This window comes from Psammomys obesus, unplaced genomic scaffold (genome assembly GCF_907164565.1).
Source record: "Psammomys obesus unplaced genomic scaffold, mPsaObe1.curated_primary_1811, whole genome shotgun sequence".
In the NCBI taxonomy this organism is placed as follows: domain Eukaryota; kingdom Metazoa; phylum Chordata; class Mammalia; order Rodentia; family Muridae; genus Psammomys; species Psammomys obesus.
The window spans coordinates 14202799-14230735 of record NW_026585698.1 but is presented as its reverse complement, the minus strand read 5'-3'; the positions used below and the strand labels follow the sequence as shown (position 1 = coordinate 14230735).

General features: G+C 49.6%; 1 protein-coding gene across 2 annotated transcripts in view; it reads left to right on the top strand.

Moving 5' to 3' along the window:
- The window catches only part of Cabin1 (calcineurin binding protein 1), a 128788-nt gene that overhangs the window by 84742 nt on the left and 16109 nt on the right, over positions 1-27937 (top strand). For both annotated transcript variants that reach the window (XM_055598963.1, XM_055598962.1), the window contains exon 29: positions 6133-6246. In XM_055598963.1, the coding sequence (XP_055454938.1) occupies positions 6133-6246 (114 nt within the window). The remainder of the gene's footprint in view (positions 1-6132; positions 6247-27937) is intronic.

The window sequence follows — 27937 nt, the reverse complement described above, 5'->3', positions numbered from 1 at the left end:
TCAGAACCACATACTCTTAATAAAAAACTTTCACACAAAGGGTGCCAGTCGAGTCTAAACCCTCACAAGCCTGGCCTCCATTGTCTGCATTGCTCTCAACATTGTGTTCCACGATTCCACAGTATAGCCCACTGAGCTCTGAGCACACAAGTTTTCTAGCCTAGTGTCTCAAACTCCTTCCGTAATCCTCCCCCAAACAACATGGCCAGTTCTGTCACAGCAACTCTACACTCTGTTATTAATTTCTGCCTTACTAGGGTTCATTTCAGCCTACAGCTCTCAGGTCCGCAATCCACCACTGAGGGAAGTCAGAACAGGAACTGAGCAGAAGCTATGAAGGAGCACTGCTTACTGGCTTGCTCCTCATGGCTTGCTCTGCCCACTTACTTTTACAGGTAAGGACCACATGTCCAGGGACAGCACTGTCCGTGGTGAGCGGGCCCTCCCACAGCAGTAAATCAAGAAAGTGACTCCACAGGCTTACCTATAGGCAACCCAACAGAGGCATTCTCTCAGTTGTGAGCTTCCTAAATAACTGTAGCTTGTGTCAGTTGATAAGGGAGAAAGAAGAGGGAGAGAGGTGGGAGAGAACATACAAACACACTTGATTTTTTTTTTTTTTTACATGGAAATCTTTTGGGGTGAGCTGTTGTGGAGAACAGGATCTTGCTCTGTAGCTCAGGGTGGTCTGACACTTCTTAGGTAAGAAACCTGTAGCTCCGGCTAGCCTCAAACTTGTGGCCAACCTTCTGCCTCAGCCTTCCTAGTGCTGAGGTTGCAGTGCTCTTGAGTCTGCAATCAACATATCTGCATTCCACCCATCTGGTTTGAAGAGTCCTTTGAGCCTTTGGGGAGGCCATTGGAGGTGAGATAGATTGCCTGGTAAAGGCTGCCGTTTTCTTAGTTCTCACTTCCACAAAGGGATGCAGATGCAGAAGTCTGAAGGGGTTTGAACACTTTGCCTGCTGCATCTTTCACAAACAAGTTTTTTTAAGCTTGAAAAATAGACCATCCTCTTTCTTTATCTGATGACCCACAGACTTGGCAGAATTGGTTGGTTGTTAGGATGCTCCTCTGGTAAGTTTTCTATGCATCTAGACAGGTTCATTTTTTCATCACCTGTCTACTGAGAAGTTACCATGTGGTACGCCCTCAAGTGGAGGCGGGGATCCAAACAAATCTCCCAGGTGTGCCCATTGGTCATCAGGGAGTAGAGAGCACACATAGCAGCTCGTGGTAGGTCAGGGAGGAAATCAACTGGGGAAGGGAATAGGAAGGGTATGGGAAGGGTGATGTGGCTACTTAGAAAGGTCAGTGAAGGCCTTTCTGAGCAAAGTTGTAAATCAAGCAGTGAAAGTCCTGAGACCCATGAGGAAGTCAGAGGAAGAGGTTTCCAGGTGGGTGGTAGGGCCCAGTTAGGCAATAGACATTTTGAGGACATTGTTGCAAGAGAGGTTAAAGCCATTGCAGTGTAGAGGGGGGTGCACATAGTGTGGTCTTAGGTTGAGAGAAGCAGAATGCTGTTCAGACAGAAAGTAACAGTTGTCCTTTGGAAACCTAGTAGGATCCAAGCAACACTCCTTGAAGGGGCCTGAACGGAAAGTAGGAGTGAACCCGTGAGGGAGGGGTGGCAGTGCTGTGTTATCAGTCCCCAGAGGCTATGACCTCATAGCTGTGGCTTCTAAGGGGCTATGTTTGGTGACCCCACAGGGCAGAGAGTCGGGGAGTATATCTTCTTCACTGAATACTATTCCCAGGAGTAATGGGATAATTGTTTTTTTCCCGGTTCTCAGAGCCAGGATCTCATGATCCTCTTGTCGCAGCCTTCTGACTGCTGGATTGACAGGCTTGTGCTTCAACAACTGACTCTTTGTTGTTACTGTTGTTTTGTTGTGTTTGGGTTTTGTTGTTGTTGTTTTCCAAGACGGGGTTTCTCTGTGTACCCTGGCTGTCTTGGACTCACTTTGTAGATCAGGCTGTCCTCAAATTCAACAGAGATGCTCCTGCCTCTGCCTCCTGAGTGCTGGGATTACAGGTAAGCACCACTGAGGCGCCCCCGGCTAACACCTGACTCTCTATGCCTGTTTTCTTTTCGGGTAACACATACTACTTTGATTCTGTTCTTGGTGGTTTGTTGTTTGTTTGTTTTGGGGTTTTTTGTTTGTTTTAATTGGCTTCTCATGCACACAGATTCTTTAATTATAACAACTTTCATGACCATACTACATTTTCTCAGGTGAATGGGCCACACTTTATTTCACCAGTTCCATATGCTAGGCTTTTTCTAAACATGAAAATATTTATCATGTTTTGTTTTGTTTTGTTTTGTTTTATGATTAAAAAGGTCAAAATTGGTTCGAAGTCTGCTGGGCCCAGGATTTGGAGGCATTCTTGTGACCTCACTGCTAGGAAGTTCTTGATGACAATAAATTAGTGGTTCTCTACCTGTGGGTTGTGACCCCTTTGGGATTCCCGTATCAGATATTTACATTACGATGATTCATAATGAAATTACAGTTATGAAGTATCAATGAAATAACCTAAGCATTGATATATCCACAGGGTTAGGAAGGTTGAACCTCTGGTACAGAGGAAGAGATCCTTTATTGCTGGGGGACTCTTCCGACAGATGTGCCCTAGCTTTGTGGCTGTCCCTACCAACAGCATCCCTTACCAGCTGGAGCCACCCACTCCAGTGCCAGCTCATTCTCTGGCCCATGAAACCTGGCCTTCAGGGCCCCTGCCAGTTGTCCTACTGCTTGGGAGGCAAAGCAGGTTGTTTCCATAGGCTGCAGAGAGCATTCTCCAGTGAAATCTCCATCCGCCCTGATTCTTTCATGTGCCCTGGAACCCTTGAGTTACCCATAAGCCAACTCCTAAGATATGGTCAGGTGAAGGGTTGAGCCCAGCTGAGGCTCAGAGCTGCGCTTCTGAAAACCGTCACACACGCTGGGCAGCAGGTCACTGTGCAGAGACCAACTTGTCTGTCTTCCAGGTCCCTGCTGTCTGTCAGTCCTTAGAGGCTGCTGTCATGGACTCTGGCCACTATGAGCCCAGCAAACCACTATCATTGGTTTTCTGACCAGTGAAAGAGGCACAGACACAGGACATCATGTAGGTCTTCTGCACAGTAGTGGTAGTTGGTATCTGAGACCAGCTCTGCCTTGCAGCCTTGACTGTCTTGGCGCTGCAGGTATTCTGAAGATCAGTAGATCTTCCCTCTCCCATCATCAAGCACTGCTAAGCCACCGCTGTGTGTACAGTTTAGAGGGGACAGGCAAGGATGCAGGCTGTCCCACCCAAGGCTTCACTTCCTGTGCAGCAAGGGGAATCCAAGGCTCCTGATAACCGTGGCAGCCAGCCTGCTATATTGTATTGAAGTGATAAGAATTTGGCATAAGTTAGCAGACCGACACAGCAGTTGAGATAGGTCCAGGAATACGCTGTCTGAATTGACTGGCACTGACCTTGTCGGTAGCTGAGACAGCCTCAAGCATGGCCTGTGATCCTGCTGCCCACTTTTATGGCCCTTTTCTTGCCTTTAGACTCTGCACCTGAGCCAGCAGCTACTTCGCTCTGGGCACCTGAGCAGGCTCCCTCCCCCAGTCACTGCCTCTTCCTGCCATTGCACCTCAGTTGAGTTGGCTGAGGCCTAGTACCTTCCATTTTCTGAAAGCACAAAATCCATTTGTCTTCCTTTCATTCTTCTCACAGATGACTGCCTCTTCCTGGTTCTGGGAACTTGGACAAGCTCTTAAACTTCTCTTCACCTCAGTTTTCTTGTTGTAAAGTGGGTTCTATACCTGATAAGGAATTACAGTGCTGATTTATCCTGGTGACATTATCACCTACTCTCACCTTGAGCCACCATAAAACTGCAAGACCTTTTCCTCAGAGAGAGAGGCCCAACAGTCTCCAACCCTCGTCCCACTCACTGGGGTGGCACCTGGCAAATCCCCTGACAGTTCCCTGAGCACTTTGAGCTCTGATCTGGGACTCAGGTGTGAATTAGCTAAGAGTTTCCATAAGCCTCTGTGCGTTTTGTGCTTAGCCATCAGTCTGAGTTCATCTTTGTTTGGCAGCCTAGAAACAACTGGAGAATGTGCTTCCCACTAGAGTGCAGAGAGCAGTTGGAAAAACTAGTCTATTCCCAGTTCCGTTCACAGCTAGTGTCTTCTACGTTCTTGGCAGGCATTGGGAACTCTCTCTCGCTGCCCCTTTATGAGTCAGGAAGGAGTCCTTGTCCCATGGCCACCGAGGCCTTCATCAAGCAGCCCTAGCAAGGAAGCCAGCTCCTCCCCCACGCATCACCAGCACTGCTCTTTCACATCCCCAGCCTAAAGGATGTCTTCCAACGTTGGTTTTCTTAAGGAAGTGGTGGCCACCATGAAGATGCTTCTTCAGCCATGAGCTGTCTCCTTCCCCCCTCAGTCTGCCACTTAAGTCATCTAGAGACTGCTGACAAGTCTGTCAGTGTCACAGCACTTTGGCAACCTTGTCCAAGCTGGTGCAACGTAGACCAGGTCCATGTCCTGGGTCTCCTGGGGTTACCTCAGGGAGAGTTTCCACAGCCTGTCCTCAGTGTTTCTTTGCTTCACAGGTGGCCACACCCGGCTCTTCTACTAACCAAGCATGGGCTCACACCCTAGTTCATCCCCCAACCCCTGTAACAGCCTGGCGCAAACAGTATGGTGCACCTCACCATAGCTGAGGCGTCACCTGCTTCACTGTCTTCAGACTAGGTCAAAGGTATGCCCAGCTTCCACAGCTCAGATGGGTCATTGGAGGTATTAGAAGTACAGGTTGTGGTTTGAGATAGAGCAGAGGACTAGAACTCCAGCCTAGTCTGAAACCATATTCTTAATTCAGCTATGGTAAACAACAACAGAAAAAAAATCACTTCCCAATGTTCTGGGTCTGATTCCCAGCCCTGCAAACATAAGTTACTGATTAATTAAAAAAAAAACAAAAACAAAAAAACAAAACAGTAATGGTGGTATATGCCTATAATCCCAGTACTTGAGGGGGAAGAGTGGCAAGAGGATCAAGAGTTTAGGCCAGCCTAGGTAACTGAGTAAGTCTCTCAATTTTAACTAAAGAAAAAAAGACTGGTAGAGTGCTTACCTACTGTGTGCAAGCCCTGTGTTCAGTCCCCAGCACTGCATAAACAAAACTCTGAAACCCCACAAATGGTTTCCTGTGCTACACTCAGTAGCGTCCTCTGTCAATGTCTAGCCCTGGTGGGCTCAGCCAAACATGGCTTAAGCGTCTCCCTCTGAAGAGACTGAACAAGTTGGTGCTAAGACCCAGGCTTCATGGCTGAGCACCTCTGTGTGCATTGAGCATCTTTTCTGGGCTCCCTCTGTAGATGAGACTTGAGTCAGTGTCCCCTCACAGCTTTGATGGGCAAGTGAGGTGACTCTTGGTTTTTATTCCTTTCATCTAAGCGTGCTGGGCCATCCTGATTCTGCTCTGCTGTTTCTTTGTGGCTTCCCCTTCCTCCTCAAGCTGATGGAACAGAGGTGCATGGCGGGGCAGGCAACAGGAGATAGGGAAGGGAAGGTGAACGCTGTAGAAAGGGTGAAGGAACCATGAACCCAAAGGGGCCTTCCTTCTACCTCTACTTCTACCTCTCAGGAGGCCTATGTGGGTTCCAGCAAGAAGCCCCATTGCCAAGAGAGCCTGGGCCAAAGCACTATCACCAAAGTCCTGGCCTATGAGGCAACTCTACCACAGGGTATAGTAAGTGAGGATTCCTGATAAATGAGTAGGGTCTGCCTTTGGGACTAATAGGGGTTCCTAGTAATATGTAGGCACTGAGTCTAAATGACAGTTTTCCAGGGTTGGGCAAGGTGAGGAGTACCCCTCTATGTCCACTGCCTCATGTAGTCTGAAACCATATTCCTAAGTCAGCTATGGTAAACAACAACAGAAAAAATCATTTCAAAAAAATGCATCCTGCAACCCAGTGCTCTTGTCCAGAGCCTCCTGGAGCTATAGGATCGATGTCTGCAGAGCTACTGTTTGCCACAGTTTTTGCCAATGCAGCCATGAAGAAGGGACCACCTGCTTTCCCATGGGCACCCTGAGCAGCCCACACACTTACTTCCAACCTACTTCTTGTTTCCCCAGAACCTCCAGTGGGCCCGTGATGTGTTGCTAGGCAGCAGTATCCCATGGCAACAACTGCAGCACATGCCGGCACAGGGGCTCTTCTGCGAGAGGAACAAGACCAATTTCTTCAACGTGAGTACTTTGCCTTGTTGATTTCTGAGGCTGCTTGTTGCTGCTGCTTCTAACTAAAGCTGTATAAATTGATCCCATGGTCAGGTGTTTGCAGAGCCTCAGGTTTGTAGCATCCTCAATGGGGAGACAGAGCGATACAGTCAAGAGAATTCAAAACTGATATGGGGCTGTGGTTACTGAGTGACTTCTAGCTAGTCACTACTCTCTCTGGGCACTAGGGAGACGCATGGGTGAGTTCTGGATGTCCTCTAGAGTCCTGGGTGTTCAGGGCCATATGGGCAGTTGAGAGGCCTTCAGGCTTATAGTTCTGGAACAGGTCTACCTCCCTGTGTGATCTTGGACACCGAGGAGATTCTCACTAAGGCTAACTCTCCTGCTTGAAAAATAACTTTTCCTGAGGCTGGGCGGGCCCTTCCAACTAGCCTTGCCATTCCATGTGAGGGGAGAGCATTCTTCATGAATGAGACATTGTCTACCTTTCAGGGCTGCCCTTGTCAGCCTTCTAAAAGCATTTGTCTTCCTCAGCATCTGCCAGCCCAGCCTTCCCATGTATACTCTGCCTTACCCAGGGACAGTGGGCCATCTCTACTCTCTACCTCTAGTCTAGTTCTGCTCCTTCCTCCACACCCCTCCCAGCCTGCCTGGCTCCCAGCTGGGTGGCCTTGGCATGGACCTTCTTAGCTTTGGTTTCTTTTCCCCTGATTTCTTGATACTCAGAGAGAAATTTAAAGACAGGGTTTGCTTACAAAGGTACAGACAGGCAGGAAGGCTGTGGCAGAGGCAGCTCTTTAAGGTGCAAAGCTGTCAGAGCCCTTACTGAGAGCTAGCCAAGGGTTAAGAGTGTCCAGTTCCATGGCTCATCCTTTCTCCAGGCTGTAACTTCAGAGTCAGTAGGCACTCAAGTCTTAAACCCTGTACTCTCTATATTGTCACTTAGTAGTAGCTGTCATTGGTAATCAAACTACATGGTACCAATAGGTTTGCTGTGAAAAAGAGCACCCACATAACCCCTTTGCCTCAGACCATAGCCCTGCTCCACAGCAGGAGCAGTTCTTTATGTCCTTCCATACCTTTCATAAGCCAGTGTGCATAGCTACACATGGAAAACAAAAGCATATACATTTCTGCCCTTAGTTTTTTGTTTTGTTTTTCCCCTAATAGCATCTCTTATAGAGTGTTCATTCTATTTATCATTTATTGTAGTGCTGGGAATCAAAACCAAGGCCTTGCTCAGGCTCAGCTAATATTGTACCCGTGATCTCTATCCTCAGCCTAGGATAGGGTCTTGCCGTATAGCCCAGGCTGCTCTCCAACTTGCAGTACTGCTGCTGTAGCCTCTGAATTCTGGAATTGCAGGTATGCTCTGCTGTATCCAGCCCATGCCTTTTGGGCTGTTTGTTTTCTTGAGTCGGGGCCTCTAACTCAGGCTGGTCTCAGACTCACTAGTAGTCAGAGATGACCTGAAGGTTAAGATGCGCCTGCCTCGACCTCCCCAAGTTCTGGGGTTCTACGCGTTCGTCACCGTGCCTGCCTCTCATCATTCTTTTTATCGCTGTGCAGTATTCAGGTGGATGACCATTGTCACTCACTAGGAGATGTTTAGGTTATCTCCAGTCTTCTGTTACGACAAACAGCACTCCAGATGTTGGACGTTTGTGGGAGCCCATTTATAAGATACAGCCGGGCAACTAAATAAATAATGAGTTTTAATTTTATTCTGCCTGAATTAAAGTATTTGCGGTACTTTTAAAGTATCAGTAGATAGCCCTCTCTGAGATCTGCCTACACCCCCACCCTTATACTCACGCTTTTTTTTTTTTTTTTTTTTTTTTTTTTTTTTTTTTTTTCCTCAAGACTTCATCAGTTCATCAGCATTGTTACCATTTTTGGATTTTATAGTTTTAAAGTATTTACGTGTTTATGTACATATGTGCATGGTGACACATGTGCCATAGTATTCATAGTGTGGCTTGTGAAGATAAGTTAGAGGGTAGCGCTGTGGAGACAAGTCTTTACTTCTTCCTTTGCGTTGGGTTCAGGGGATCAAGAGCAGGTTGCTGGGCTTGCATGGCAAGTGCTTCTGTCTTCAGAATCATCTTGAGGGCTCTAATTTTGGGGTGAAGGTTGGGGAACAATTGTTAGTATGTAATTCATTCTGGTCTCAAACTCATGATTCTCCCACCTCATCCTCCTGAGCGAATATTTGCTTTTTAGTAAGGAGGAAGCAAACCTCTTACCATGTTTCATTCTCTGTGAGATTCTGTTAACACATTAACTGTCCAGTTGGTTTTTTCTGTGGTCCTGGGCATTGAACCTAGGACCTCACACGTGTAGGAAGCACATTACCACCGAGCTGTATCCCTGGTCCAGCATTTTAGCTTTTATATAGTTTCTGTTCATGTTCATTGTTCAACTGGATTATCAGTTCTTCTGTTACTGATTTAAAGAATGCTATATATTACTTCAGTGGGCCCTTTCGCAAACCTATATGAACACTTATATGCTGTTGAGTTAGAAGCAAGTTGTTTGTTTTGAGCCCTTTGGTTACTCAGCTCATAAAGTGGAGTTCCATTATCTGACTTGAGAAGTAAGTGTAGGGTTCAGGTGAGGTGGTGCATGCCTGTAATTTCCTACTCAAAAGGCTGAGACAGGATTTTTCCGGGCTAGGGTGACACAGGCTAACTATTGGAGCCATGTTAGAGAATGGTGTAGTGCCTGTAACCCAGAATTTGGCACATGGTAGGTACTCAGGGAAATACTTTTCTTCTTCCCTTTCCTTCCCTACTGTTAATGCTTTGACCTCTTAGAGACAGTACAGGGATACTGCAAGGTGAGGCTGCGTCCATGCCTTCCCCATAAGTGAGTCTTCCTGACATTGAAATTAGCGTCATCCTTCAGCTGGGTGCTGCCACCTCTTTCCCATTACGTTCACTCCCTCAGCTCCTCCTGTAGTCCTAGACACTTTTCTTCCAGAAGTGGGTCCTGCCCAAACCAAAGGCAGGCTCTAGGTTCTACTCGAGGAGGGCTGGAAGAATCCCTTGTGGGTGGTATGTGTGCATTCCTCCTTGGCCACGTCTGCTGTCTTACACTCTAGCCTCTTAGACTTGTTGCCTAGCATGGCAAGAAGAAAAACCTTAGCCGCTTTGACAACTACCCAGGTACTGTATCCGAGCTGCTCCTGTAAGCATGCCTGGGTTCTTTTTAAAAATAGACACATTTGCATATGTGACTGTGTTAACAGTGTATATGTCTTTCAAAAACTTGTTGTTGTTGTTTATTTCACTGACACTAAATCTTGGAGAAGTTCTTAGGCTATCCTTGTAGCTGCTGTGGTTCCTGGGCTCTCCAGGCCCCTTCCCAACACTTCTTGCCAGGCCTACCTTAAGGCAGCAGAGGCAGCCAAGGAGGAATCCCACACATACTAGGCCCACAAGGGATTCTTCTCTACCTCTTAGGTGGACATGCCATGGGGCCTAGTTCTTTCATTGTTCTGTTTTTGTATGTTCGGGACCAGCTTGGCCTAAAGGAGACACTCACTGCGTAGGTGAAAGACTCCATTCTTTCTTCTCATGGATGGCCTCTAAGCACAGCCATCTAGTCCACTGAGTGCCAATACTGTGGGTGTGGGATACAGGAGGTTGCCCTAGAGCCCCTTATGCACATCTGTGTTCAAGGCCTTCAGCGGGTGCTGTCGACCATGTAGGAAGTGCAGGGAGGGACTACTGCTCAGCTAGGAAGCAGACTGGAAAGAGAGGCCAGGGTTAGAGCACCTTTGGGGACAGGCCTTTGGGCCTTCCCTGAGGCAACTTCATGGGAAATGTGGCAGGGCAAGGGAAGGAGGTAGGTTCTAAAGGACAAGGGTAGATGGAACCTGGTGGGGATTCTTGCACACGGGACCTACCCCACAGCTGGCTGGGCCTCCACAGTGACACAGCAAAGCATGTAGCATGCCCGATGGTGTGTCTGGACCCATGGATGAGGGAGAGAGGAATGAATTTGGTGCAAATGCAGACACTGTTTCACATAGTGATGGGATGAGCATTACCAGAAAGAATAGCTCCCACCCTACCCTCTTCCTGCCACCCTACTTCTGTCATTAAAAATAATCTCTGCTCATGGACTGGTAAGATGGCTCAGAGGGTATCTTGGCTTGCCTTTCATTGCTGTGATGAAGACCATAACTGACAACAAAGTAGGGAAAAAGGCGTTGTTTTCTCTCCCAGGATAAACAGTTCATCATATAAAGAAGTTGGGGCAGGAACTGAAGCAAAGACCGTGGAGGAGAGCTGCTTACTGGCTTGCCCGCCATGATTTACTCAACTTACTCAGCATGTTTTCCTATACCACACAGGACCACCTTGCTCAGAGTGCTTCCCACATCAGAATTAATCAAGAAAATGTCCTACAGACAGGCAATCTGATGAAGGCATTTTCTCAGTTGAGGTTCCTCCTTCCAAATAACTCTAGCTTGTGTCAAGCTGACAAAAAAGAAAAAAAAAAAAAAAAAAAAACCAACCAGGACATTGATCCCTTATACACTTGACACACCAATATATTACTATTAAACCATAACTTTTCATTTCTTTTTTTTTATCCAGAATCCTATATTACTATTATTAATCAACATTACTATTAAAATCTAAAACACTTTACAACTTTTAAAAGTCCTACAGTCTTGCCCAGCAATAGTGGTGCACACCTTTGATCCAAGCACTTGGAAGGCAGAGGCAAATAGATCTCTAAGTTCAAGGCCAGCCTGGTCTACAGAGGAAGTTGTAGGACAGGGGAGGGGAAAGTCCCACATTCTTTAAAAATTCAAACAAATTAAATGATCAGTCTCTTTAAATACCCAAACTCTAAAAGTCCAAAGTCTCTCAGCTGTGGGTTCCTGTAAAATAAAAATAAGTTAAATACATTTTTTTTTTTTTTCCTAGAGGGGAGAGGCAGGGCACAGTCACAGTCTAAACAAAGCAAAATCAAAATCCAGCAATGTAAATCAAATCCTGTGGTTCGGTGTCCTGTGTCTGGTAGTCACTCATGATCTTCTGGGCTCTACTCACAGTCTCTGCCTTTCCCAGCACATGAAGCTTGGACCTGAAGCTGTCCTGGTTGGTGGTTCTATGGTCCTGGCATCTCCACTATGCTAGTGTCTCTACTGCAATGGAGACTGCACCTTCACCAGTGTCCTTTCCTGGCCTCTCTCAGTGCCAGGCGTCAGCTGCTTTCCGTGACTCCTTAACCCTGCATGACCCCTTAGCTCTGCAGGTCCTATATTACAAAAACTAGGAACACTGAGTTAAACTGCCAGCTTTGAATTGTACTTTTGGCCCAGTCTGCACCACAACTTCTGTGTGATGACCTTGAGGACATGTTTTCCAGAAGATGTTGCCTCAGTGATGCTGGTCTCTCGTTAATCACAGATGACTTTTCAGTAGTCCCAGCTAACACAAAAGCAAAAGAGAGAAGCAGTTCCTAAAAATTGTCCCCTGACCTCCACATGTTTCATGGCATAGGACACCTGTACTCGCACACACACCTACTCTCACAACAATGCTGTTGTTGTTGTTTTTAATTAGGGTCCTGTATTCATGAGACTGAGGCAGGGACAGATCAGAGCTCCTAGGTTGAAGCTTCTGCAGCAGTAGGCTGATGCCCAGCTGAAGGCCCTTGTTTCCCCATCCTTTTATACCCAGCACAGCAGCGTAGTCTGTGTCCAGATATAGGTGGAGTTCTTGGGCACTCCTGCTTGGGGCCCAGCTTGGCACTGTTGTATTTCCTTCTTTGGAGTCTAGAGGATCTGGCCAAAGGCATATAGCCATGGACTCAGGTTGGGGACAGACTGAGGCTGGGCCTGCAGGCATATGAAAAAGCTGCTACTTAACAAATACCAGGCCAGGCCTGTTGCAGAGTAGAGCAAGGAGCAGGGCTGGCCTTGCCTAGAGAGAGGGGTCTAGCTAGGGAAGCACAGCCAAGTCAGTGACAGGTGATGTTGGGTGGCTTGCCCACACCACAGAAGCTTTGGGGTTATGTCTGGGTGCCCAGAAACATCCTGCACTTTCTATGCAAGCATGTTCACCTCTGGGCGGGCGGGCCTGCGTGGGCTGAAACCAAGCTGTTTTGTCCAGGGTGAGCATCTCTCCCTATCTTGTAGTTGATTCTGAAGTGTTCCCATAGTAACAGAGCCAGAGATGGCTCTTTCATCTTCCCCAAAAATGTTTGCTTATTTTAGCAGACTGGGTTTTTTTTTTTCCTGTTTTAACCCAGTTTCTAGCCTTTCTGAAAGAAGCAAAGGGTACTGCAAGTGGGTATCAGATACATTCCCACCAAAGGCATTGAGAAAAACTTAGATTTGGGGTACAGGTAGCCTTAGCTCCTGGCCATTCTACCCGTTTGGCCTCACACAAGGCCCAATGCTTCCCTGGAGCAGAATGGTCCCAACAGGTGGATTCATGAGTGTCCCCAGCACTTAGAACATATAGCTCATTCTTAGGACTAGGGAGTGATACACATGGAGCCTCAGATTTCTGGATCCCAAAGATCCTCCATTCATCCCAGAGGCCAGAGCTGTATTCAGAAGGGACAGGATTAAAGTAGGGTGTAGTGAACACCCTGACTCCCACAGGCTTGAGGTCTTCTAGAAGCTAAAGCCTACCTTGGCTCTAGGAGAACAGACTAAAACATACTTGTAGCAGTCCCTTGCTTTGTGGCCTGGGCTGATAGTTGGGAGCTCTTGCTCCCTTTCTTGGCTACAGCTACATTGTGCTTTGCCATCTGGCTTGAGCTCCATCTTTTCTGTTTTGCCCCTTTCCCAGAAGATGTGTGTTTTCTACCATTATAAAGCTGCAGCTGCCTTACCTGTTCAAGAGTCTCCAGGACAAATGCCTGGATGCCAAGAAGCAATCCCTGTGCACCTAGTACTTTCATGTACTGCCAAATGGTCCAGTACCGGGTTGGATTCTTTCCCACAGAATTACCTGCTCTTCCCAGCCACCTGTCATAGATGGTTTTCATTTGGGCCCACCTACAGGGTGTGGTGAGGAACATGGATTGTTTTCCACCTGTTGCAGATGACCGGGGAAGCTGAGCCCCTTCCCACACCCGAGGCTAGTTCCCTTTATCTGCCTAGGCTCTGGGCTCCATCGCTTCTACTAGGCGGCCACTACAGAGGCCCAGGTGGGTCTTTTGTCCTGACCGCAGCTTAAGCCAATGGAAGGGATGGGCACTGTGAGCCATCTTTGTTTCTTTAATGTCTGTGCTGTGTGTTGTCCCTAACCCTAGAGCCTGGTGCTTCAAGTGCCTTGATATGGTTGAGGGGCAAGAAGGGCCTCTGCTGGTGGGGCCAGCTGAGGGACCAGCCAGAAATGGAGATGGAGAAAAGTTTTCTAAGGACGCCCCACTGGCCATTCTTGGATCATTTATACTCATTCTACTCAAACTATCGCCAGTTGGTTCTGTGGCCTTGGGGAGTCCTCTTCCCCTACCCATTGAGTAGACACATTCTTTCCAGGCTACACTATAGGCAGTGCCCTCCTTCCCTAGAGCTGTTATCTGCGTAGATACCAGCGGAGCCAGGCAGGGAACACTGTGGAGCCCAGCAAACCTAAAAAAGCATTACTGTCACACTCCTAGTGTCTTCCCCTGGCCTTGTACCTAGTGACTATGTGGGATCTCAGATTCCCCCATCTTTGAGAATTCCTTGAGATAAGTAACTGGAGAGCAGCAGCCCAGAGCATAAAATACAGGTATATCTTGGCTCAGGTGGGCAAGCCTCAGTCCCTATTGGTAGATCCAGCTCGAGCATTGCCTTCCCTAGTCAGCATCAGGCCTACTTTCTCCTTGGCTGTTCTTCCATCCCTCTGGCTTCAAAGAGGTGCCATGCTTAGTGGGGCTATTGATAATCCTTGTCCCCAACACCAAACCCAAGTGCAGGCTTGTTTGAGTAGATAGCAGTGAAGCCCAATATAAACAAGACATGTAAGTATCAGCATGGAGATTCCTCTACCATGTGTACTGGTCGGAGCCAGGGAACGTCGGGATAGGAACTGGATTGTAATAGCCTATATCTTCCCCAGGTCAGTCCCACAGCATCGTCTTCCCACCTAGAAACAACTGTAACTGTTCCTTACACTCCTACTTGTCACTGTGCTCACACTTAAAGAAGCATGTTGACCTGCTGTAAACATGCCAGGTGCCATGTCTAAGCCTGTCACGTAGTCAGTCAGGTTTCAGATCACAGGTCAACCTATAAGTTTCCAGGGATGCTGATAGGTCACGTGACTTGGCCCAGGTCCCATGCTGGTCTGTGTAGAAAGAGGGCTCTGAGCCTTGGTTTATCTAGCACTAGAGCCCATGATTAGAGAGGTTAGTAGCCTCACTCAAGGGAAGAAAGCCAGTAACCTGCTTGTTCCTTCACTGAAGTTGGCCCGGGTGCTCCAGGCAGGAGTACATGGGAGGGAAACAGGGTAGCAACAATCAGGAGGACAGAAGATTTCTAGCTTTCCCCTGGGAAGTAAGGTTAGTTAGGGGGCCAGTAGCTAGGCTAGGATTGAGTGGGACTGTATTTGGCTGTGCCCCAAGGACTTGGCTAGTTGGCCTGTACGGGGTCTTTGTGGTAGCATTTCCATCCAGGGACTGGTACTCCTCAGGCTAAGGAAAAAAAGGAGGAGGCTGCTCCTGACTGCTACATTGGAGCCTTTGTACCTGGACCAGACTGCCTGGCTAGGAGTTAGTAGGAAATAGTGTCTGTGAGTCTTACATACTGTACTGGTGCTGTCCCCATTCAAGGATGGTGTTATCCCTCTGTAAACTTGTTGCACACTTGTGCAAAAAGGGGTGAGCACCTGTAAGGTGCTGCAGGCTGTAAAAACAGAAGCTCCTTTCTCTCCTCTGCCCACAGAGCTTATAGAGGCCTGGCCTCTCTCCTGGGACAGTAGAGCTCGGGGCTCTTGTTTTTGGTCTGCTGCAGGCCACTCCGCAGTTGGCCTAGCTTCTTTGGGTGCCACTGAAGGAGTGCTTCCTCAATTCAAGGTGAAGTGGAACAGGTTGGACCTGGGTACCACTTGCAGCTCCTTGGTTCTTCTGCTCAGAGCAGCTCATAGGCTCCCCACAGCCCCGCCTTAGCAGAAAGCTGTGTTATACCTAAGCAGGGATTTAAGTTTTCAGAACTAAGTCGTAGACTATTCCAGAGACAGACTGATAAATGGGCAGGGGACTAAAGATAGAGAATATAGGAAGGCAAAGGAATGGGCTCTAGGGCTTAGCAGGCTTGCTGCAACGCACAGACCCCTGACGAGTCAGCAGTGGTCCTCAGGGAAGATGCTGCGGGAGGCCATCATTAGGAGAATGCTGTTCATTTCATCAACCCAGAGTCACCTTATCTGAAACAAGAATCTCTGGTTCTCAAAAGACATTGTTTGGTATTGGTGGTGGCTTTTTCTCTTTCCCCGTGACAGCTTGTCACTGAAGACAGTAGGCATAAGTGTCCCTGGCTGGTGAGAAAACTGGCTGGCTTCTCTTGTTTGTCACCCCTTTCTCGGTGGCTGTCACTCTTAGGTCACTTGGCCCGGTTCAGCTGTTGCTTCATCATGAGTATGGCCCAAGGTGTACAGCAGGAACCTTTGCTGTTGGGACGAAAGGAAACCAGTCACATCATAGTGGGAATCAGAGGACAGAGAAGCAGGGGAAAGTTTCAATTGAGGAAATGTGAGTTTCTTGGCTCTAGTTTGAATTGCTGCAATCCTCCTATTTTTAGCATTGCTGAGATGATCCATGGGCCAGTTGCTCAAGCAGAGTAAACAAAAGAAACACACTTCAAGTTCTCCAGGGAGAAGAAGTCCTGTTCTTGAGAATCTTAAAGGAGTTAGCTTGGACTCAGAGTCTGCACCGACCTCTGTCTTTCTCATATCCTGAGCTTCTGAACTTTTTGGAACTATACAGTTCAGACTGGCTTAGTCCGGGTTCAGGCTAGACCTCTTCCTGGACATCAAGTGGAGAGAAGCTATGAGTCTCCTAGCCATCAAGAGGAAGCACACTGTGAGGAGTGGCAGGGCCTTGCATTGGATGCCCAGGCCCAGGTTATAGCAGTTAGAGCTTGCCAAGCCTGGCTGCTACAGTCACAGCTCTGATTTAAAGCAACAAAACTCAAGTGTAAGCAGCTGTTAGGATGTCTTCCTCTGGTGTGCATTCTTTTTTGACCACCAGAGGTACTGAGAATTGTGTGTGGCAAGGCCAGAATGCGTGGGCAGAAGAGGGCAAACTCTTAATTCGTGGCCTGAGTCCTTGGGGCAGTCCTGAAAGGATGCAGAAGTCCTTGTAGATGCTACAGCATGACTTGCTGGTCACATAGGCAGTGAGCAGCAGAGCGAGGAGTCAAGTGCTCAGGACTATGTCCTGTGGGCCAGCCTCCATGCCAGAGTTTCTGCACATCTGCTCAGGACCACTGCTGTTTTCTCCCTAAATGGACTGTGGTGCTTGTGGATATGTTCAGTCAGGCTCAACCTGGGTTCCTTCCAATCCCCAGCCACACTGCTAAGAGTGAGTGTTCAGTCAAGAGCATACTGTTTAACGTTCTCACAGAGAACATTCCAGCACAGGCTTCTTTTCCTGATTCAGATTATTTTTCAAAGATTTCTTCTTTGGGTGGGTAATGGGCCTCACCATGTCTCTCTGATGGCTGTGCAGGATGGTTTCAGCTTAGGTAGTTCCCCCAGGAACTGCCCCAGGCCCCAGTGTGCTGGCCAGCACTGGGAAAGTCAAGGGCAGTAGCAGGAGAGAGGTGCTTCTACATATGCATGAGACCCTGAGCAGAGTTCTCAAAGTGGAGTGAAGTCAGGAAGAGTAGGTGGCCTGGGCAAAGACAGAAGCTGGGAGAGCTCCATGGTTGTTGAGGAGCAGGAGCTGGGGACTCTGGGGTTCCAGAGAAAGGAAGGAGAGGTCCCTATGAATTCACGCTTTTGAGAGTAAAGATGTGGCAGTGCTAGACCCTGTTCATTCAGCTTCAGAGTACTGGACATGCTGTGGCCATTGCTCCCATAGAAGAGTATGTCCTCAGAACAGGTTATAGGCCACCACGTTAAGCTCATGAGCAATGCCACGGCAGCAGAGAACCTAAGGTAGCTCTGAGCTCTTTGAGGGCTTCTATCCTTTGCTATGCTCCGGTTTGGGGCTTGAAGCTAAAAGCCTCTGTAAGTCGGCTTACGCGTAACAGGATGGGCTGGAAAGTCGAGCACCTAAAGCAAATGTACTCAGAATGCACACACTAGGGAAGAACTCTGCACTGCCTCACGGTAGACTTCCTGTCCCCAGCCCCTTTGACCTCCATTTCTCCATCTCTAAAGGTGGGCCAATTGGATAGGATCAGTGGTTTTCCATCTCCTTTTCCAAAAGAAACCTTTTCACACAGCCAATGAAAAACAGATGCCATGGCAGCTCCTCCAGCAGATGCAGGAAGGGCCAAGCTCCACCTGCTTAGCTGTGCTGTGCTGTGCCGTGCCAGCTTCTGAGCAGAACCCTGAGAAGCTTAAGACTTCCTGTCTGCCATGTGCCCAGCACTCACTGCCTAGCGCCCTTCTTAGCTCAGTGCCAGGCCTCCTTCCTTGGGTAGTTTTCCCCTCTCCCCATTTTTCTCCCTCCCCTTTCCTTCCTTTCTCCTTCTTCCCTTTCTTCCCTCTGCTTTTCCTATTTGGAAAGTTTGACTTCATGATGACAGGCTCTTGAAGCCAAGAGCTGCCTGGGAGGGGCAAGCCAAAGACTCTGTCACATACATAGGTCTTGGTGGCGCGTGTCTTATCCCACCTCTGCTCTCCAGAGGAAAGCCCCCTCCACACTTGGCTCTGTCCCATACTGTGGGATGTGTAGCTATGAGCAAGCCAGTTAGTGTTTGCAGACTCCGTTTCTTCATCTGCACAGTGGAGCAAACATTACCTTACTGTTAAGTTAAAGACCACATGAGAACAGGATACTGCTGAGCAACAGTGACCATTATGTTCAGGGGGCCAGTTGGTGGGGAAGGGACTTGGTGAATAAAGGGACAGGCGTGACAAAGCTCATTGATAGTGCAGAAAGTGGGATAGATCGGGATAGATTGGTAAAGTGCCTTGGAGGAACTGCGTGAGTCTGCTTGATTAAAAATGTGTGTGTGCTTGGAGTGTGCACACGTGTGTTTGGGCGCATGCCTGCTTGTGTCCATATATGTGCCAAGTGCATGTGCAGGAAGGTCAAGGATAACTTGTGGGCCCCTTCCTCCATGTGGGTCCTGATGCTCAACTCAGGTTGTCAGGCTCAGCTGCAAGTGTCTTGACCAACTGTGCTATCTCACCAATCCAAAAACAAAGTTTGATTGAGCCTGTCATAATGGTACCTGCTTGTAATTTCAGTATTCGAGAGGCTGCATCAAACAGGATCGTGAGTTTGAAGCCAGCCAGCTGAGCTACTTAGCGCAAAAAAAAAAAAAAAAAAAAAACCTGTTTCAAAAAGCAAAACAAAATAACAAAATGACAACCCGTTTTTAAAGTACTAAGTGTGTACCTCTTACCGTAGATCAACAAAGATAAGGCCTTGTTGACCTTTAAGATAGACCCCAGTCCATCACTGGCGGGGCGCAGATTGTCTGCGTGGCATACCAAGTCATTGGCTCAAGAACTCAGATTGGGGCTCTTGAGGCAACGAGGCAAATGAGGGCCAGCCCTGGGCCCCGAGAGAGACCAGCCACTGGGTCAGCATGGGACTGTATATCTGAAGCAGAATCTCCCTAGCCATAGAGTGTCTTTCACTGCAGGCCATGCTTCAGCTATAACTTTGCATGGATCAACCAGGTAGTACCTGCCTTAGACGAGGGCATCTGGTACAGAGGAGATTGGATACCTTTGGCAGATAAAGCTGGCCTCCTATGGCTGTGGGTGAGGAGTCCCTTTATAGAGGACAGAGGATGCCTCTGTGCAGGTACATGGTAAGGGATTTCTCCCCTCAGCTTGGAGTCCACTGTTATATTCACTACACTTGAGTTCATGCCCAATCCTGAACCCAGGCACCTCCAGTGTGCTGGTGTGGGTCCTGGAGATGACTGTGCCAGTCTTCAGCAGAAGTGATGAGGAACACTTCTAGAAGTCTGAACTGAACTTGAAATTGGCCTTGTATCGGAAAGAAGGCATTTCATGGGAAAACAAAAACCAAAAGAAGTAGTGTGGAGTGAGTTCCTCATATAGGAGGCTCCAATAAAGAGGGCAGAGCCAGCAGGAAGAACACTGAGGTGGACTGAGAGCAGTATGCACGTGGAAGGGTATGTTTCAGTAATCAGATGTCAAGTTCAGCTGATTCAAAGTTAGACCTAGGTCATATTTTGTCATCAGTGTCCCTACTCTGAATAGGTGCTCTTGCGCTCTCTCGCTCTCTCTCTCTCTCTAAATAGCCCCTGCTCTCACCCATTCATGGTGGGTGAGAGGCCTAGAGTTATAGAGACCACCTATCCACCTATGCCTAGGTTAAGCCTTTCTACTTGCATCTGGAATTTTCAACATTTTGGTTTGGGAGTTGACTCTGTGGAGCTGACCCTGCTCTGTAGGGTGTTTCTTCTGACATTACCCAGGATGCAAAGAGTTTCTATGGTCATCATGAAGCAGGAAGAAACAGTAGGCATAAGCCTTCTTGGCATCTTGAATGCCCACAATGGTGTCAGTTCTGCCTCAGGTCTTTTCTGTGTTATGGATAAGCCTAGCCTTTCCCAGCTACCTGTACTACTGTTTGTTGCTGCCTGACAGAGGCCACCATCTGATCTCAGACTACCCTTCCCCCATGAAGAAATCTTCATGACTCCCTCCCACAAATACTCTCTTAGGCCAGCCAGAATCCTCAAGCCACAGAAGCCATTCTTTAGAGATGAGAAATCAGTATAAATTAGCCTGGTTTTTTTTTTTGTTGTTGTTTTTGTTATTGTTTTTGCTTTTCAGTGTGCTTGCCAGAGAAGGCCTTCCTAGGATGTGGGTTCCCCTCCTGAAATGAAATGAAAACAGCTTAGCAGTTCTCTGAAGAGTAGGTTATTGCAGTGGGCTCCCCTGTCCAGCCAGAAGTGGGGCCATAGCAGAGCCTGTTGTAAGTGCCTTGTATTCTAATGAAGTACTCAGGGACTCCCAGCAGTCCACACCCTGTTGAGAAGTGTGGAAGTGAGGATCTCTCATAGAGGCAGCACTAGGTAAGGCCCGGATGCCACCATTGCTGTCAGGCCAGATCTGCCCTCAGTAGTGGGCCAAATACAGGTCCTAGGCAGGGAGCTCATGGTTGAGATTGGTGCCTCACAGCTCATCCAGGATGCCTAAGAGGCTGCTGGCCTCCCTGGCCTGATTTATTCCTCTGACCTCTGGCAACCCTTCCCTTTCTGTCACACATAAGCCTGCCATAGTAAATACACCTGTCCTCCCAGATAGCACCCATCTTCACTGTCTTGCTGTGAGCTGTCTCTCCTTCTTTTGTTGGTCCCCTATATGGAGAAATCTCCAGTGCTACCCCACCTAGAAGATCACCCTGCCACTTCTCCACAGCAGTCATGTCTCCACTCCATCCTCATCATTCTTTCTGTGGTGTACTGTGCAGCTGGGCTGAAGGTGCCAGTTAAGCTAAGCTGATATGCCCCATTACATACCCATTCCAGGGTTCACAAGAGCCCCGGGGACTGGCTGAGATCCTACCTTTTCTGTTCTGAGGAAGGAGACTGTTCTTAAGTGCTGTTGGGAACAGTTGTCCTGTGCATAGATGGTGCACACATACACCAGGACTCAGCGGATTGGAGTTGCACAGCACAGCTGTCTGCTGAAATGCACATAGGTCCAGTCCTAGGGACAGGAATCTTTGTGCAGAGCCCTGGCATAACAGCCTGGAGATATTCCTTGAGCCAGTTTTTTCATGCTTTCTCACCTCTGTCTTCCCTCAGCATCATTGGGTACAGTGCACACTAGACACTGCACAGTTGTATAGTGCAGGAGGATCAGCATCTTGGGACCAAAGTTCTAGCTCAGGAGAATCAAGTAAACTACATGGCTTTTGCAGAACCTAGAGAAAAGGGAGACCTGCCTGTTTAACTTTGTGTCAACCTTAAAGAAGAAAACTGGCTGTCATATACATAGTAGGAAAGTTGCCAGACCAAGTGTTACACAGAGCCACTGTCCTACAGTTCCGAGGCAGGCGAGTGGTGGCAAGGTTGGAAATTAGGACTCTTTAAGGAGCATTCTTGTCATAGCATTCAATCCACCCCAGAAGGAAAACCGGGGTTCTACCTTGGGACTAAAGGAAAAGCCTGCAAGAAAGGAACCAAGAAACACTTGAAGGTCTGTAAGGAGTCAGATCTTTAAAAGGAACAGCTATAAGATACCACTGGGGACACGTGGTCCCCTGGGTAGCTCAGGTACAGCCCAACTTTGTCATTCAGAGCATAGCTTCTCAAGACCAGAGACTCACCCCAACTTGAGCCATATGAGTGTCTTCATATGCCATTGACTAGGTATGCCAAAGGCTATGTCTCCATTCCCAAGGAAACCTTTAGCTGCTCAAGAGGGCTCCTGCAGAGAGAGTGATCAAGATGGCCTATTCACCAGAGCCTCATTGGCTGGTACAGTCCCCCAACCTCAGGCCTTCAGGATTCCCTGAGGTAGGGGAGTGGCTCTCTCTCCAGAGTACTGGTAGAGGTCCACACCTTTCAACATCCAGGAGCTTTATGAGCAACTAGGACCCACTGGTCTCAACTGTTTAGGCTATTAACAAGTACCACGAAGCCCAAAGTTCTTCAAAGCCTGCAGAATTCTCAAGCATGTAATGTAGATATAGACCTACTAACTTTTGTCATGGTGTTGTCACTTGCCACTCCAGCATGCACTCAAAAACATTCCTCTGGTGAGGGGGACAAGAAGGGTGATTGTCACCCTATGAGGAATATCTCACTGGGCTTTGTTATCACTGGGCAGCAAGAGGTGAGGATGCCTCTGGAGACTGTTAGTTGGCATAAGCCAGGGCTTGGAGCGCAGGACATCATGTGGTGTAGAAACAGGGTTTAAGAGGCCAAGGCAATAGGTAGTGGCTCACTTCTGTAATCTTCAGTCAGAGGCTGAAGCAGGAAAGTCACCATGAAGTTTGAGGCCAACCTGGACTACATGGGATGCTACCCTGAAAAATAAGGTTAGATGGGCATGCCAATTCCTCCAGAGCCCATCTGGGAATGGATATTCTTCCAGGGATGCCCCTCTTGAATTTTTGCTTGTTCAGGACTTAGCAACCCATACCCCCTACCCTCAAAAGTTCTTATGTGCTGTAGGCTTCCCTGTTGCTGTGAGTCAGGTACTGGGCCTTCAGGCCACTCAGCACCCTTCCCCAGGATCCATGGCGAGTTCATTTGTGCTGACTGGTGACATGATGCCAGTGAACCTTTTCCCCACAGTGTGTGAGGGCTGTCTGTGGCAGGGCAGACATTCTCTGGAGAGTAGGTATTGCTGGTGGGCTTGGAAGCCTCCTGGAGTCTTCCTTCCAGACAACTGTGTGCAACACTGATAACACAGCCTCTTCCTGGCCTGGGTGGGGGTGATGAGCACACGTTCTCAGCTTCCTTTTGTCTGACTTGATCTGCCAGGAAGGAGAAAAGGTATGGAGGGAGGTCATGAGTTACACGGAATACAAGTGACATTTTGGCACCTGGTCACAATGTCTGCTCCAGCAGTTGGGGATAACTGCAAGGAATGAACCAGCCTGGGGCTGGCCAGGTCTGTGTGATGGGTCCCTAGTCTTAACAGCAGAGTAACTGCACCAGTGCCCAGCCTCCCTGAACCTTTTCCCACTTGTGTTATCTGTCAAAGAACAGCAGCAGTGTGGATGCTGTGAGGGTGCAGTGAGTGGGAGACAACCCCATTAAGAGGTTCTTGAGATCCTGTCGTGGGGGCATGCATGTGAAGCCCCTGTCCTTGGAGACTGAAGAAGGCTTGTGCTCGTGTGTGTGTACCTGCAAGTGAATGTCCTCTAGGAGCCCAGCCCTGCTTCTTCTGTGTCCCTAGCAACAAGCCCTTTCCTAAGCAGAAAGTCATCTTCCAAAGGCAGAAAACTGGATTATTTTCTAGGTTGAGCAGAGGGAGGGTTGGACCCAGGCTAGTTTGGATTAAAGTTACCTGGTAATCCTAGGGACACCTGTGAGCAGAAGCTAGCGGGCAGATAGAAACTAGCCAGCTCAAGGAATTAGTGTCGTGTCACGGCAGAGCAGGTGGATGAAGCCTTTTTGAGTGTGGAAAGGGAGTGGACTCAAACATCCCTGGTGTGAGGGGAGATGTGCAGAAACAGTGTCTTCTGTGCTTTCCCTACAGTATTGGGTAGCTCCTGTACAGCCTGCCTCACCAGGCTGTGGATGCCCTGCGCCTCAGTGCTATGGGTGCTCCACGGCCATTCTGCGCCGTAGAGCACTGTTTCCCGAGCTCTTCCTCTGCAGAGCAGGCTCACTACCTTGCCCTGGACTCTGCAAAGCTGCTCACAGGAGTGGGTACCTCTTCTTGAAATGGGGGGGGGGCTTCATTTACCTGGCCCCACACCTTTAGTCCCTGTAGGAAAATAGATGGCTTCCCTCTGGAGAGCTCACTTCTTTGTTGTGCTGCCTTCTTTAGAATGTTACTCCAGACATCTTCATTCTACTCCCAAATGACAGCTCTAGTGTTCCTACAACTTACACTTCTACCTACCACAAGGCACTATGTGGCACAAAACGGGGATGGGTGCTGTGCACATTGGAGGCCACCGCAGGTGGGAGATTGCCCTCCCATGCTGCCATTGTCCATTGCCATCCTGCCTCCCCAACTCCTCACCTCCCCATCCCACAGCTTCCTGTGCCTAGGGCTGTGCACTAGACACCCCTCATGCTCTGGGCAGCCCATCGTCACCGAGCCCTGTTGGCTAGGCCAGGGACCCCGCCAGGATTGGCCGGCAAAAGTCAGTTGTGCTGGCAAGCGACTGCCGGGACCGTCCAGGTCTTGCCTGCCCCGCCCCGGCCCGCCACGAGTAAGGAGCGGAGCAAGCCTCCACGGCCATGGCCTGGCGCCCGCACTAGCTCTCCTGCACAGATGCCACCGGGAAGCCGGCGGGTAGGAACTTGCCCGTGGCTGAGGGCGGGGATTGGGACCAGGGCTGCACGACCACCTCACCTCTGTCTGCCTGACTTTCTGCCTTTCTGCGCTCAGTTCCCCCCCGGGTGGGCTCGGGCAGTTGCCCCAGCCCCAGGCGCAGCAGGAAGCCCGAGGGCCATGGTTTCCCCAAGCGCCTCTACAGAGGAAGTCGCCGACCGGTGGGTGCGGCGCTCCTGGTGCCCGGACTGGGCTGGTGTTCTATCGAACGGCAGGTGGGAGGCCAGACTGGCCTAGGTAGTGGCACGCGGGGGCGGCTGGCGCTGGTGGAGTCTGTACTGCGCCCGCCCAGCAAACCCAGGACAGCCCAGCCCGACCAAGCCCGGGGCCGGAGCCCAGGCGTGGGTGTGCGCCTGCGAAAACGAAAGCCACTAGATGCAACAACTTCGCGGCAGAAGGCGCTGACGAAAAGCTGCGCGGTGCCGCTCTCGGGGATGGTGAGCGGGCCGCCGGGCGGGATGGGCAGCGGCGCCCGGGCGCGGTGCTTCCCTAGCTATAAATAGCTGCTGTGCGGGGGCGGGAAGATGGTGCCAGCGTTTTGCTAGTGCGGGCCAGCTCTGAAACCCGGGCCCGGGGTCCTAGCTCCTCAGCACTCAAGAGTAGGAGGAGGGGTAGGGTTGGGGTAGGGGTCGCATGGCTGGGCATGGGGCCCTGCTAGTTCCGCGCGCACATGGGGGCAGGGCTGGCCGCCAGGCTCTCCCCAGGCTCAGTTGTTTGTCGGTTCTGCTTTTCCCAGGAGGGGGAGGGGAGGGGACCTAGTGCATGATATGTCTCATTTGGCAGAAAAGGCTGGAAACGGCAGGCGCCAGCTGCAGGCAAATTGCAGGCTTCCCCAGCCCCTGCCCGAGTCGGTTGAGGACTCATTACCTGTAATGGCATGGGGAATCCCTTGCCCTCAGTAGCCCTGCCTGGACATCCAGGACCTGGTAATGGAGAGCAAGGGTGTCCCCGATGGCCTCTACACAGTCCTGCGACCACAGATTGCCTTCCATATGGTTCTGAGGTGCTCACTGCAGAAACTTCGGTCTACAGTGGTGTTTGGGAGGGAAGGGCTCCCAGCTTCCCCTCCATCTTAGGCATGGAGCAGAAGTGCTGCAGGGTCCCTCTCTCAGAGCATCGCAAAGATGAATAGCTACCTTACCCAGAAAGCAGACCCAGATTCAAACACCAAGACTCCTGAGCAGGAGTACCAGAGGCCATGGGTGCTACCCAGCTGACCGGCAGCATCCTTGATGCTCTCCTTCCTGGGGACAAATGGGGTGTAATACGCAAAGAGCTGTTAGGAGAGTTGCGCTGTATGTAGCCCCAGCTTCCTGCTGCTTGCTGGCTCACAAAGGAGCTAGCCTCTTCAGAGCGAGAGAAGTGAAATCTGAGGTGGGAGAAGCTGGGCAGCCGCCTGAGAGCTGGAGTCAGCCGCAGGAGCTCAGTGCTATTGAGAGCATCTCTCTAACCAGCCCTCACACCTCTCTTGGTAGTCTTGTGTGAGTGGCTTGTGTGTGTTAGTGAGCGACAGGTATCACCCCAAGACTGAAGGGTGCTGCCTCCCCCCAACTGTGCATATTTCTTGCATGGGACTATCCCTGGCTTCTTCAAATCTAGCTGTTAATTTTGAGACTGTGTTGGAGTCTGCACAGGTTTTCGTGCTTTCCTGAGGTGGGGGTGGGGTTGCTGAGCTGAGCTCTACCCTGCTGAGGCACCATTCCTCCATTGCTTAGCAGCTCTGCTCCTACACTCTGTCTCTTCTGCTCTTGGGATAGAATTCTTACTCTCACCTGTGTACCATTGTGCCCAGAAGGGCCATAGAAACACCTCACCAGGGAGAGGAATGGCTTCTCTGTCTTTTAGGGATTCGCAGGCGGTGCTGTTGTCTGTGAACAGGGTTGTTAGGGTATGCTATTCTAAAAGCTTTGCTCACCCATTGTTCCATGGGCCATCCCCCAGCTATATCAGCTAAGGTGCCAGGCCCCACTCCAGGCATCCAGGCTGCTGCCTCCTGCTTGTTACCTTTTCCAATCCAGCATTCTTCATAATGACCCTGAAAGTTCTAGCTCGGGTGTCAACCTGTAGCCCATCTATTATGGGATGGGCATTCGTGTTTTTGATGACGTGGGAAATACTTCCTTGGGCTTAGGATGCTCCAAGGGAGTTGTTATACTGCCTGCTCCCGTCTCAGCTGCCCATTTCTCATTTCTGTCTGCTCCGCCTCTGTCTTCTGCTTCCTTTGCCCAGACACCCTTCAAAGTCTCTGCTCTCTTGGCCTCTTATTTCACACACCAGCCTCTCTTTTGTGCTTGTACCTGGGTGCCTGGAACATAGCCCCGCACCCGTTCTTTAAGAGAGTTGGAGTCAATGTTTTATGATTTTTGGCACAGAACATTCGTTTTCTCCTCAGTTTGCAGGTAGGCTCCATAGGTGATAGATAGTGTGTACCATCCTTGTTTCCTGGACTATCGTGCTGGTGTGCTCTCTTTTTCCCAAGACTTTTACCTCATAGATGATGAGCTCATCAAGAGCAAGGCAGGTACAGCCCTATCGCCTGTTTGTTCTCCCACCTATAACAACTCAGATTCAGCCAGGGCAACTATTGTGTCCAAGGCTGAGGCCCTTGGACTGAGGTCAAAAGCTAGAGGCAGTCTGGGTGGGCAGTGCCTCCACTGGTTAGGCAGATCTCATTGAGACTCCAGACAGACTCAGAACCCTTGAACTGGGAGCCTAGATGAAGTGGAGAGGGGAAATTTTACTGCCATCTGCCTAGCAGCCCACCTGTTCCCTGAGGCCAAGTGTCCTGGGTGTCCTCAGAGCTGTCACAATCTGCTATCTTTTCCTCATCAGTGCCTCTGTGTGGTGCCAGGTGGCTCCTTTACAACCTTTCTAGGTGCCCCAAGATGAGATCCTCCCTCCTGCCCTCTTGTCTGGCCTGGTGCCCTACTGGGCGTGACCCTGAGAATTGCAAATCAGAACAAGTATCACATCTCAGTCCTGTGTGTGGCAGCAAGGGACAGCTGGAGAAAGCAGCTAAGCCCTGGAAGAACCGAGGCTGAAGGTAGGCCTGTAGCACTTAAACTCTGTAAGGCACCTATGCTGCCAGTGGAGGGACACCAGCCAGCTGCCAGTCACCCTCTGAGCAGGCCTCCCGGGCCAGGCCTTCTCTGTGCTAAGATTACTGGGTTTGAGAAGCATGTGGCTCAAACCCCTGCCAGCTCCTTCCTTTGGGAGTGTTAAAGTGAGGGCATGAGGAGAAGCTTTGAGGTGAGGGAGATAGACCCCTGCTTCCTGGTCCCACTGTCACTGGACATCCTTGAGCAGGTCATCTGAACTCAGCTGCCCTCTCTGGGGGAAAAAAAAAAAAAAGAACTGGGTTGAAATATCTTGGAGTTATCCCTGCCAGTATGGCAAGAGAAATGAAACTCAAATGCCCACTCTGGCTGAGCCATTTCCCTCCCCCAACTTCTTTCCTTTCTGGCTTTCCTAAGGGTGCCCTTCTAGGCACGTTCCTGGGGTACTTTGCGCCGTAGAGAAGGAGTTCTAGAAGGATCTGTGACTGAGAGGCAGGAGTC